Genomic DNA, 13,870 nt, shown 5'->3' with positions numbered 1-13,870 from the left:
TGGGTGTGACTGCAGCACACACCTCGCCGGGCAGCCCCTGTGGAAAAGGCAGGGGCCAGCAGCTCTTCAGAACCAGGCTGTCTGCACTGTCCCTGTTTACACCTAATCTCTGCACCCCACTTCTGTTGCTCCGGTATATGTGACTTCATGAATGCTGATTGCTTTCTGTGCCATTTAGGTGTATGTTACCATGTAGAGAATCAGGAGAGACAAGGAAAAAGAGTTGGGGTAACCGAACTTTCTTTTCTTCTCCATTCATAATGCTCACAGCATGAGATACCTCCTTGAAGTGAAAAGCTGGAAGTGATTCGAGGGCTGAATACGTTGAATCAATGTGCAGCTAAACAATCAAGAAACTTAAGCCACAAAAGAGGAATTGGTAAACAATATGCAGCCTATTACAGCAATGGCTAAATGAGAATACTTCCAAACATGCATTCAACAGATTTTAAACAGATTTTTTGCCTGTGTTAATCTCTAGCCTTTTATAGATGCCACAGTTACATCTCAGACTAATTTGTTCATAATTTCTTTTAGTGATTAACATGCTGCTAATCAAGAAGATCTGGAAATTGTAAAGCAAGTTACACAGCAATGAGGACTTCTGCCTTTTCTTTCTACTTTCTTGTTTCCATTGCAGCACAATCTGTAGTTTCACAGCACTTTACCTTTTTACTGTGAGATGGACTGCAACGACCGATGCATATCTCAATGAAAGGGTTAGCAGTGAGTTAAAAGTCTAAGGTTATCCTGTGACTTGTATTTCTCTTTTACAGATTTTGCTTGGTATGTTACCCAGAATAAACTGTTTAGAAAATCAAAATAGGGATGGTGAAAGCAATACTCAAATGCTGAGCAGTTAGGAACCTGATGGAAAGACCACAGGTTTTCTCAGGGCTCTACTTGTGACAGCTTCAGCAAAGCATCTCTAACAGTAATGCTCCAAATAGTATAAACTTAATTTGCATTAATAAAATCTTACTGTCTATGTTTCTGGCAATGTCTCTTACAACAAATTTCTGACTTGCTGAACTACTGACATTTGGTGATAATACTGATTCATTCTTTATCTGTCTTTGAAGTGTTATTAATTGATCTTATATAAGGTGCATTTTTCTGCCCTTTTTGTCCACTGAATTTCATCTAGACTCCAGTGTGGAATCTTATCTAAAAACTTGTCTAAAATCAGATACTGAAATACCTAGAAACATCAACATTTCCTACTGCACACCCAGTTCATAAAGTCAGTCGCAGAAAATGTCAATATTTAGTTTGTATTGGGGAAAGACATTATCAGTTTATGAAAATGTTAATACCATTATGCAGAAAAGAAACCCTGTTGCAATGTGTGTATGTGTCAACAAATGACTTCAACAATTATAAAGAGGTAGCAGCAGATTCTACATGTATCTAAATCCTCCCCAACAGCTTGGCCACAGTCCTTCCCACACTTTCTTTGAGAGTGCTGCACAGAGACAAATGGACTCACTGAAACAAACACAAATACTTAGATCAATACAAGTAAGTGCTGGAGTAAGGAGTAGGGAGTCCTGAGTTTCGTCTGCACATTGCATGAGAAACAAGAGAGGCATGGCAGGTCGACAACAGATACTAAAGCAAAGGCTTACCTGAAATCATCAGGCTGAATCCATAAAGAACTAGATGTGCTAAAGGGTCCATGCTTTCCAAAATATATCCATCCAGTTCTTACAGTCACTCATGGAATATCGTTTTCTCGGGTCGATGTTTACTGGTGACTCCTCTCCTGCATGGTACGCTGTTTACAAGTCACAGGCAAGAAATTGTAGCACTGGCGCAGGCTGGAACAGTCTCATTGCTGTCTGAGTACAGGGAGTTTAAGTTCCTTTTTCCTGTTTCCTTTGTAGATTAGGATGGGAAAGGCAGGATCTTAAAGGCATTTTTGTATCAGCAGGACTGCAGGGCACTGCAAATCCCGTCCATCCAGCAATACATCAAAAGGGTTATCTGGAACTGCTGGAGAAGCTGGGACTGCTCGTGGTCACAGTCAGCAAAATGGGAACAATGGTGGCATCCTCCAGCAGGCGGGAGAGTGCAAGGGAAAAGTCCTCCACCTAGGTACACCAGGTGGAAACTGTCATCCCCATCTGCTAAATTCTCAGGGTGCTATCATCTTTTCCCTTATTTATTCAGTCAACCCATGTGTAAGCTGCTGGCTGCAATGCATCTCAGCGCACAGTAATAAAAATACAAGACAAACGGTAACAAAACAACCAGCTGAATCCAGTATAGACCAAAGCCAGTCACAATCCAGCAAACTGCTCCATAAGTTCATGTGCTTTACTGGAAATCATTTTTCTCTACGTTTGACAATTGGAAACAGACCGAAAACTTGTTTCAATAATATATTGCACGAGAGTTATTATGACTTCACTGGGATCAAAATGCCACATCACTTAGGGGAGGCTCAAATCTCAGAAGCTAAGACAAAACATAAGGAAAAAATACAAGGACCACCCCTCGTCAAAAATTTTAAAAAAAGAAGAAAAAAATTTGAAAGGCAGCTCTCAGCTGTATAAGATAATTGCAAATAAAGGGCAATCTTATTTACCACATGACTAAATATAACCCATGACAATGTACCATTTGACAATCCTGTAGTTCTGCCAAGATGCTAACACCCACAATGACTTTTACAGAAGTATAGAAAAGTGAATGTTCAGCATCATTTTGGAAATGGGGTATGGGCTGATCCTATCTTGAATTAATTTCCTTAAGAAGACCTTTAGTCTTTGATTAGTGTAGATTTCACAAAAAGAGTCCTTTACACCCAGTATCTATTGCCATGTGGACAGAAGTGTGTCACCTACAGCAGATTTCAGTGCATTAACCCAGACCTGTTCCTTACATGTCACCTGAATCTCCAAGAGATATAGCTGAAAGCCAGACCAACTCAAACTGCAATACCCTCTGGGTGCAAAAACACAGTGAGGTCAAAACACTACTAACATTCAATTTTGATGTTTAAAGGCAGAATATAAGTTATTTACCTGGTCTGGTTCCGGATTAAAATACACACGTACTTTGTCCATCTTAGATTTTTAAGAACATTTTCTTGAACTCTTAAACATAAAGAGGCACTCCAGTTGCACATAAGCCTTTATAGATCTGCTGGTTTGTAGTCCTCCAATATCAGAATACTTACTAGATACTAGAATACTTACTAGATACTAAGCATTATCATTATTCCTGTCTAGTTGATAACTCTGTTCTGTTGCTCATTTAACCTACTTCTAACATGGCTCATCCTCAATTTTTTTTCAGTATCTTTTGATTTGCTCTGGGGTGGGAGGGTTAAATAACCAGTCAAGGCTCTGGTTCTCCAAACTGCTATTGTGAGCTTAGAGGGGGGTTTAAACTTTTCACTTAAATCTTACTGCCGAGGGCATAAACAGATCAGTGAGGAGAAGTGCATCGTGTCTCCATTGTTAAGGCACCTAAATGGAAAGCAATGCTTATGAACTGCTGCTTATACTGATTTTGCAGAATGCAATATTGTCGAGGTCAGCTATTCACTATTTTTTGGAGAATCAGCTTGTGCCTGCTGATCATTTGATCTACCATGACAAGGTAGCTATCTCCGGGTTGAGACTGGATAGCCTAAATATGCAATGCTGCACAAATACAAGGAGGTTGTAAAGACTTGCTACTGCCAGAAGAGAGGAAATATTTACTTACCCAAGTCAGAAAGTGGTTGTGATACCAGCCTCAGCAGGATTATGTATTTGTTTTGTGTTTCATTATATAACTTCATTTTTGGAAAAAAAAAAAAAAAAAGAGTAGCATCTCCAATCCAGCAAGCATGCAATTACTTGTTTGTGTGCACTAAGTGTTTAAGCAAATACCTGTTTCTATTTGGAAGGCTTTTAGGTAAGTGTGACAGTTTGAGTATTGCTCCCATGGTTGTCAAAATTAATCACATGATAAGCTTTTGCTAGACTGGGAGATTTAAAAGATTTCACTATTCTGGCTTATTCTTACTCATATTTAAGGGTCTGTCATCCCTACCTTCCATATTTTCATCCTTATATTTCATCTTATTAGAATATTAGTCTTCCTAAAAGTAGACCATATCAATTTTTTGTCCTGTGATCCAAAAACTGTATGATCTGATCACCCCTCTGATCACTGTACAACACAGAAGTGCAGCAGAATTTTCTGTCCCCTCCTCAAGCAAAAACAATGTCATAGCAGGATCCCATGCACAAGCCCATCTATTGCTATCTAGTCCTCATCTTACGTTGATGGATCTATAAAGAAGAGAATCCTAAATCTCAGCCTGTATTCACTGTCAAAGAGCCCAAAAATTAGAAATAGCATTCCGGCAAAGCCAGGTTTCCAGTGAAAGAAACTGGGCTACAAGTGAGGATGTCAGGGAGAGTAAAATCCGATACTGAGTTTCTCTAGCTTTTGTTGTGTGTAGGGCTAATAGAGGCTGTTGACTAATGGGCTGGCCAAAGAGCGTGCCCATGGCACATTCTCAGGTAGGTATGTAGCTGTATTTAGGGTCCATAGACTACAACCTTTATCTTTTTTAAAGGTAACTGGAAAGACTCAGAAAGATTGTCCAACCCCATGCAATTTCTAGTCCTCTCCACACGAACATCAGTTTTGTTGGTGGTTAACTGCTGATTAATATGTCTCAGCATTCACATCTAAGTCAACACTCATGCCAATGGCATGCGAGAATTTTTTAATTTGTTACAGCAGGGAAACAAAATGTTTTTCAACGTGTAAATATAACCCTGGCATTAAACATGGCTTTTCACAACTCTGTTTGCTGAAGGCTAATTTTATGATATGTCAAGTGCCCTGAACTCCTGACACCAGCCTTTCCTCTTTAGATAAGCAGCACGCTTGTCTCAAGGACAATCCATTTGTACATGCTGTTGCACATGGAAATATGTGAGGAGGAAAAAGAAACAATGCCACTCTATGCTTCTTTAATCAGGTAGATGTGTTAGCAGAAAACACATATCCTCTTTCAGTGTCTGACTGTATTATGCTTTTTGGAAACAAGCCATTACTTTGGCCTTGACAAGATGTTAATATGGGTTAGTAGGAGGCAGTAAAGGAACTTTCGGAATTATTACTCCCTGCAGTCAGCTAATGTGGAGCAGAGGATCATAGAGTTTAAGCTGCTTTTTTTAAACAGATCCTGTTCTCCCCTACAGAACAGCCTACACCACTGAGGCCGAGCACAGCCCTCAAGCTGTCTATTTTGGATCACCTGGAAGCAATAGGTAGCAGCTGGGTGGTCGGTCAGAGGAGGTCTGCTGTTGCTGGTCTAAGTGGTCAGGACGAGGACTAACCCTTTGCAATGCAGTGGCGGTGTAGAAACAGGAGGCAGAAAAAGGCTTCTGCGGTACATAGTTGAAGATAAGTCACGCTAACGTGGAAGGGACAGTGTGGATGAGTGGTGATGTTGTAACAGGTGGTTGTGAGAAACTCTGAGGTTGGGTAGAAAACGTAACAGTCTGTTTCCTGTTGCAGCTCATTCTCTTGGCTTGGCAGCCAGTGCTGAAGGGGTGCAGTTACTACTGCCTCTCCTGCATACGCGTGCTCAAAAGGTTACCCAGGATGGCAAAAATAGCTACCACCATTTTTTTTTGCTCAGAGTTTTTGTTTTCTTCTCAAAAAGAGCTTCTCTTGGATTTTCAGCAGTCCGTAGTCTAGAAAATGGCTGAGTATTGAGTAGTCTACAGAACAACCTCAGCCAAAGGGACCTTTCCTGTCTTCCTTGCTGGTGAAATGAAAAGGAATTTACTACAATGGAATTAAACACAGCATCTCAGGGGAATCTCAAGTTTCTCTCAAGGGGAATGTTCAGCTGATGAAACAACACAGAAGTACTTCAGGGCCTCTGTATCAATAGTCATTGTGAAGGACATCAGGATGTCTGACTAAGGGCTATACTCTGGAAACTTTGACTTTGTGAGTCACTTGTATTTTGCTGAAATAGGCTTCATGTAGGTTTTAGAATGGCCTGTTGACAGCAGAAGGACAAAAAATCATTTCTGTGTCCCAATTCTCTGCTGACTGGAGGGACCAAGACTATTTTAAAAATTAAGTGGAGAAAGAAAGCGTGAGAAGTGAAGCATCAGCAACGGTGATGGCCACTCATGATATCAAACACATATATGAATTCACACGGGTGAGAAGTAAGCAAGCTAGTTATATCCCACTTCAGTTTTTATGAAAAGGACAAAACTGTGTGCTTGTCATTGCTTTGTGATCCCATTTTTTTCTTATTGTAAAGCAAGTCTGCTTTGTTTTTAAAAGATCTGCTAACATGGGTGATTTTGAATATGTGCTGAATTAACCTAAAATCCAGCTTTTGTTTCTCTGCCAAGATTGGATCGGATTCTGGGAGCAGAGATGTAAGTGATGTTAATTCTCTTGCTGCCCCAAAGTCAAAAGAAGTCTGGAGATGAATGAGATTCTCCATCATGCAGCAGGAGGTAAGCGGAGCTCATTTAGAAGCTACAGAGTTGTGCTGGTTTGACTGAAAATGAAAGTTTTCTTCATGCACTTAGAAACCTTTCTTTTCCATAGCTAATACAGTCATTATTTAGACTTAGTTTGAGAACAAGAAGATAACACCCCAGCACAGAGTTAAAGTTTTTAATTGCTCTGGTCTGAGAGCCAAGGACATTCTGAGCGCTCTGCTCACAGGTGTGAGGCAGCGAGGAAAGGGGCAGAGATGGGACAGAGCTTGACTGACATCCAGACTGATCAATGAGTATTCCATCCCATCATTAACATGATGCTAATGAGATGGAATCCTCTTATTGGGGGAGGTTTAGATTGGATATTAAGAAAAATGTCTTCACAGAAAGGGTTATGAAGCATTGGAACAGGCTGCCCTGGGCAGGGGTGAAGTCACCATCTCTGGAGGTGTTTAAAAGATGTAGAGATTAGGTTCTTAGGAACATGGTTGATAGGTGTACTTGGCAGTGTTAGGTTATTGGACCTGGTGATCTTAAAGGTCTTTTCCAACTTAAATGATTCTATGATTCCTCTCTGTTCTGTTACTGCTTTTCTTATTTTTTCTGTATTTTGAAAGACAAACGAGTCTGTGTATTTATGTTTAATGCTAACAACTGTATATCCAAATGTCTTTAAGATGTTATCTCTGATGCTCAGCAATAAAAATATGACTGTTTAAAGTAGCCCAGCATTAACAAGGTAAATTTCATATATGTGCAGTTTGGAGAGATAACGACTAATTGTGTACACCACTTAATGCATATGGAGTTTGCAGATCTGACTATTGGTTGCAAGGACCAGGAAATGGTTCATGCTTATTAGATCTCAGGGTTAGTGTTCTCAGCCAAAAGTTCATTCCTGAAATCCTGCTTGCAGGCCCCACTCTCTTCTACCGAATTTATCTCACACTGTTAATGTGATTCCTATGGTAATTTTTATCTGACGACTGCATCATTTAACTTTATTTTGTTTTAACCAGCATTCAACAAGTGTAGCTTAGTGATATATTTGCTATGTACCTTGGTCTGCTTCCAAATCTATGCCACACTGGGATTGGCTAGTACATGGAAACAGGAGAGCCACACACGCTCAGTTGGTGAGCTGCAGTGTAACAGTTCTTTCTCTTGAATTCTCCAGCTTTAACTTCAGTTTTCTCTGTGTGAGAAAGAGTTCCAAATGGCAAATTTTTTTTGAGATTTTGAACAAAGTAAGTTTAGCAATTCTTTAAATATGGAACTGTGAAAGGTACACACATTAAAATGTAGGTTTGCATATAGGTAAAGATCCTCAGTGACTTTCAGCTCAATAATCCTAAAAAATTATTAAATGCGGCAAACTTGAACACAAGTCCAAGCCATTAAACACCTTCTCTTCATTTGATTTGGAAGAAAAAGAACAGGAAGGATGATACTGAAAATGTGAAGACTCTATTTGGAATTCCATCTTTCATGCATAATGGTGGGGTAGACTGACACTACTGATAATTTCTGCTATAGTCTTTATTTTCTTTTTCTTTCTGATTTTTGGAAGTGCTGAGTTCCCCTCACCCTACTTGAAGCAATATGTGTGGGTGAAACCGTGTTGTATGTTGGCAACAGAGGTCTTGCACCTTACTCATCCTTTGCTGCACAGCAAGAATCTTGGGTCTGATCCAAAGATACCAGCACTCAGTGAATCAAGTTCAGTTATTTTAAATGAATGTAGCTTTCAAGGAATTAGCTTTACAAGAGGAAACAAGAGCAGATCATTTTACATTTCTGGCTTTTTTTTTTTTTTTAATGTGGGAGGTTTCCTCCATTTCACACATTTGGCACACTGTCCAGTTAGTCCTCCTTCCTGAAAGAACCTGCAAGTGCAGGCCACAAGCCCGGGAAAGGAACATTTCTTTCTTTGCTAAAAACTGCTGCCAGTCCCAATGAATGATTGATCAAAGCTGGGACTTGGATTCAGATCATCCTTGCAGTTACAAAATGCTTAAAGGCTCCCTTCCTTTTTACCAAAGAAGATGACAACTGTTTGGTTTGGGAATAATTCAGTTCCCCTTCCCAGTGAACAACATCCACTTTGCAGCATTGCTCTGGCTGGAGTTGTCACCTACAATGCATAAAGCATTCAGCTAGTAGTCACCATTGTGTATGTGTATGTGTGTTCAAGTAAAGTCTGATGTTATGACCCCTTTCAGAATCTGAGAGTTTTTTTCTTACCCCAGACAATTGCCACATCAACCTCACCCAGATGCCTTATCACTGTCAGACCTGTTTCCAAGGAGTTCAGTCAAAGCAGATACTTTGCAGAAGAGTTTGAGAGTAAGAATTTTAATATCTTTCTCCTCAAAATAATATGTTTTTATATGGCCAGTGCCTCATCATAAGGTCTACCTTATGCCTTGTATTTTTGTTTTACACTTTCAGCACAAAAACAGAAGTGTACTGAAAGAGTTTACATGCACTACACTGTGGAAACTCATCCCTCTGGCTGTGAAAAAGCACATCAGCAGCACTAGGAAGCATTAACTAATGTTAGGCAGAAAGAACTAAAAAAGAAATTCAATGTTCTGCTTGTCTGAAACTGCTCACAGGAATACTGCATATTGTCTTCTAAGCTTACTAGAGTAAAGAAAAAACTAATTTCTAAAGTAAAATAAGATTTTTTGATGACAATGAACAACAGTCAAGGTAAGATGAAGAAGTAAGACCAACAGATGGATTAAGTCTCACCTGCAGTAAAAAACAGTTTGCCTAGAAATATAATGGTATCTCTGAATAAAGGAACAAGGTTGGTGGAGTGTCACCCCATCATGAGCTGGGAATAATGAGTCATTCCTATAGTCACTGTCATGCAAAGCACAAACACAACATAGAAATAACAGAGCCTTTGTTTGAAGATTTTGAAATTGAAATGCTTATTTCCAGTGAAGTGGGATCTGGAGTGACAAACACTGTGAAACCTCATATCCTACTGCCTCATGGCATCTTTCTGGAGGAGGACCAGGCTAGGGAACTAAGTCCATGGGTCTTTTTGGAATGCACCTGCATGTGCAGAAGAAGCTGGCTAATGGCACTGAGAGGCCATACCTGATTATCTTTTTTTCATGGTGATAGGGAGAGGCTTCTGAAGACTCAAAGAAAGCAAATGTCACTCCTATCTTCAGGAAGAGCCACGAACTACAGGCCAGCCAGACTCACCTCAGCCCCTGAGGAAGTGCTGGAGCAACTTACACTGGAAACCATTTCCAGATACATGAAGGATGGGAAGGTGACTGTGAGTACATAGCATGGATTCATGAAGGGGAAATTACACTTAACCAAACTGACAACCTTCCACAACGAGAAAACTAACTCAGTGGGTAAGGACAGAGGTGCAGATGTCATTTACCTCAAGATTAGCAAGGCATTTAACAGAGCTTCCCCTAAAATCCTCATAGATAAGCTGAAAAAGTACAAGTAAGGGAAGCGGACAGTGAGGTGGACTGAAAGCTGTTTTGGGGTTCACTGTGTGATCAGTGGCCCAAAGTCCAGCTGGAGACCAGTCAGCAGTGGTGTACCCCGGGGTGGATACTTGTGCCAATAGTGTTTAATCTTTTCAGTAATGACCTGGATGATGGGTTGGAGCACACCTTCAACAAACTTGCAGGTTATACAAAGCTGGGAGGAGTGGCTCATGCAGCAGATGGGTGTGCATCAGAGAAAACCCTAGAAGCTGGAAAAATAGGCAAAGAGGAATCTCATTAAGTTCAACAAGGGTAAATGCACAGCCCTGCCCCTTGAGAGTAACAACCCAGGCACCAGCACACTCTGGGGGCTGAATGGCTGTAAAGCAGCTTTGCTGAGGAGGTCCTTGGGGTCCTTCCTGGTGGACACCAATCTGACCATAAGCCAACAATGCACAGCAAAAAAGGACAGCAGTATCCTGGGGTGTGTTAGGAAGAGCATTGCCAGCAGGCTCAGGGAGGTGATTCTTACCGCTACTGGTGAGACAGGTGAGCAGAAAAGGTTTCAAATTTCTCTACCCTACAGATACTGCGACTTAATTAATGTCCTGTTTGAAGTCATAGCATAAAATGGATGAAAGAGTACCTGGGTAGAGAGACCTGCATTACTGAATTAGTGTCTTGATACACACACGGGAGCTTTGGTGAAAAAAATACTGTGTCTGGTACTTACACGTGTAAAAAATACATATATGTGTGTATATATATAAATATAATGAGTTAAAGACAAGGTATTTTCACTGAGGATTTAGGAGCTTGATATGGTTACAATTTACTCAGCTTGTGACTGGGCATGAGTTATGAATATACTAGGAAAAGACTAAATGTCTGCTGTGTAGCTTACCTTTTAGAATCCACACAGTTCTTTTTAGCTACTATGAACATGATCCAGGACTATAAGGATGAACTGTTAGAAGAAGGAATGACTGATGAGATTCTCAGACAGAAACAAGTAATCTGGAGATCCTTCAACAGAACAAGGAGAAGAACAGCATGCTGAGGAGAGGGCTTTCATGATAGGCATCTCCTGGGGAACACAACAAAAACTTGTAACCTTTAACATGCTATCTTACAGAATCACTACCAAGTAATAAAACCACCCCCTAAACTGAGTGAAAGCAAACCTAAAGCAGTCTGTTTTTCAGTCTGCAGCTTTTTCCCATTGTTCATTAAAATATGTTATTGTAGCACAAGTGGAATTCAGGAGGCCAACTCTCTGGCTGATGGTTTGATGGGTGAGAATATTAGACTTCAACTTTATCTCAGCAAATAAAGGTCTCTCTCTGGAATAGCTGAAACTTTGACAGGAAGGAAGAGACATTAGTAGGAATTTCCCCTAGATAACAGCCTTTGGTTTATAGAAATCCTGTTCCATTATCTCTAAATATTATACAGACATAAATATACAGAGCAACAGCGTTTGCTGTGCTGAATTTGGAAACAGTGCTCTCTACAAGAATCTTCAATATTTTTGTATTATATACATCTTTATACTCAATATGACACTCAATGATTTGGAGAAATTTAGTGACAAAAGTACATAACTTCTGTTTTAATGGACTCAGTATTTTCTAATTCTTTGTCTACTCTAGTTCTATAAATGAAGCATGTAGTCTACTTACTTTTCAGAAAACTTTTCTAAAAGAGCAGAACAACTACAAATTCAGATCCCACTCTTTTTTATTATCTTTTTGTAAAAGGCTAGGTTACTGACTGGCTAAGATTCCTATCTATAGTCAACTGCACTTTTTTCTCTTTGATTGGGACTAGCTTTCAACATATCATGGTGAGGAAATTATCAATAAGTAGTTTAGATTACATGTAGATTGTGAGGGAAATAGAAATTTTGTTTTATGTAAATGTTTTCTGAAATTTCTGTATTATAAAGCACATTGTTAATTCTGTATCAGTCCTGGTTCTGTTCAATGATGAATCTCATTAAATGTTTGTTTTTGTAGAGGTTGCATATGACACTGCAGCTTAAAGGCTGAGGAAAGAAAAAAGATTGTGGAAAATACAAATAATTTCCCTTTTTATTTTTTTTATTGATGAACACTAGAAAAGTAAAATGCTCTGCACAAGGACAGTACTAGCCATGTTTCACTAGTTTTATCACTGTTCTTTCCTTATAATTACATAAAAATATAAAATAAGGAAATTAATCAGTTGGGAAAATGAAAATTTGCTGACAGATATGAAGTACATTTGCTTTTATTATAAGACTTCATATTCTGAAGCAGTTCTGATTTAAAAGGATGCTTTTCATCCGCAGATGTTTTCCTTACTTTTATAAATTGCTATTTAAACAGGTATGGTATGCTGATAGTACTATTCATCTTATTATCCACTTCATTTAAGATAATGTGTATGAGAGCCTATCCTGTTTGGCAGGGGTAGGACTACAAGATACTTAGAGGTTCACTGTATAAAGTTTCACATTTGAGATGCAATCCAGCAATGGGCCTCAGTAAAATGTTCTGATCATTTTACACTCACTGTGCAGTATTTCCTTTTTATTTCTACAAGCTTCTAAAATTCAGAAGTTCGAAAAATTTTAAATGTTGCAAAAGGACGGAAACTATTAAAACCTGTGACATCTGAAAGCCTAGAAATATACTTTTACAAATAATCTGTTGCTCTACTGGTGAGCAAATGAGCTCAGTAGTCCAGCTTTCCATACTGCGTGTGCACATCTCTCATTGTTGCTCCACTGGGGCAGGAAGGAAGTGCCTGGGTTCAGTTCTTGGTGTTCTGTAAAGCTTCTATGAGAGCTTTGTTGTATTCTGTGACCAGCTTTCTCACGTTCTTCATTATCGGCTGGTAGTCACTCTCTTGACTTTTTGTTGCTATGACTGATTAAAAGAATTTAAGGAAACAAAGTGCTAGTATAAATATTAGTGTAATCAGAGATCGTAAGGGATCGACAATACAGTTAAGTTTCCTTCTGTGAAAACTGTCAGGGGTTGCAAATTATGGAAAAACTCAAATTTGCTGTAGAAGATTTAACACCCATTTACTATCTGCCATCTCATGCCAAGCATGGTGAAAAAGAAGAGATTACATGCCTGAGTCAGTTTTGGTTTTATACATATAGGCAAGAGGTCCCTTGTGGAAGACTCTGCCCATTGTTACATTGCAAACAAAACCATTTCGAGGAATTCAGCTATTTACAGCCTTACAGTCTGGCACTTTGGAATTCCAGCTACAGAAGTCCCAGTCCAAGAAAACAGGACCTTTCTTTCCACTAGCCCAAGCAGTCATGAAACTCTGTATAAGGGTCTGTGCATTGATAGATAATACATCATAGCAAGTTAGGAGGCACTTTTAATATCCTGATCAACTTTTTCTCTTAGTTTGTTTTGGAGGTGTTTTTTCCTGTGTGCTTTTTTTTGTTGTTGTTTGTTTGGGGTTTTTTGGTGCTTTTTTTTTGTTTTGTTTGTGTGTCTGGGTTTTATTGTGTGTTTGTTTTTTTTTTTTTTTTTTTTCTGTTAGAAGAAATAACATCTAAGGTTCTTGCCTTAATAAAATATTCCTGTAGAGCCTTCTTCTTAATGGAGGTGACTCCAATTACATTCTGTTGTCCAAGACTTTTTAAATATTTTTTATAAGAATCACAGCACTAATCAGATCTGAGAAATGGGATATTTGGTATACTAAAAATATAATGCTATATGCAGATCTTTTATTATTTTTTCCCCAATGCTACGCTATTACAGAATTGCCTGAAGTATATTCTTGTGCCATTTTCTGAGCCATGAAGCAATGTCCCTTGTCCAAAACACAACACTGAACAATATCGTCTCATTTTACTGTTACTTTTACCAATTATGTTTTTAGTGTAATTGTAGAATA

The 13,870-nt window shown here is 39.1% G+C and overlaps 2 protein-coding genes across 3 annotated transcripts in view; both read right to left on the bottom strand.

Annotated features, from left to right (window-relative positions):
• TEK (TEK receptor tyrosine kinase) overlaps positions 1-3,052 on the bottom strand; it is a 47,121-nt gene extending 44,069 nt beyond the window's left edge. The window contains exon 1 of the mRNA XM_082075624.1: positions 1,629-3,052. Within this exon, the coding sequence (XP_081931750.1) occupies positions 1,629-1,680 (52 nt within the window). The 5' untranslated portion in view covers positions 1,681-3,052. The remainder of the gene's footprint in view (positions 1-1,628) is intronic.
• IFT74 (intraflagellar transport 74) overlaps positions 1,476-13,870 on the bottom strand; it is a 49,169-nt gene continuing 36,774 nt past the window's right edge. For both annotated transcript variants that reach the window (XM_082075626.1, XM_082075625.1), the window contains exons 20-21: positions 10,863-12,870; positions 1,476-1,777 (exon numbers count right to left, since the gene is read on the bottom strand). In XM_082075626.1, the coding sequence (XP_081931752.1) occupies positions 12,755-12,870 (116 nt within the window). In that variant the 3' untranslated portion in view covers positions 1,476-1,777; positions 10,863-12,754. The remainder of the gene's footprint in view (positions 1,778-10,862; positions 12,871-13,870) is intronic.

The sequence above is a fragment of the Streptopelia decaocto genome, assembly GCF_964273445.1.
Source record: "Streptopelia decaocto genome assembly, chromosome: Z".
Lineage (NCBI taxonomy): Eukaryota > Metazoa > Chordata > Aves > Columbiformes > Columbidae > Streptopelia > Streptopelia decaocto.
This window is presented reverse-complemented; position numbering and strand designations above follow the sequence as displayed.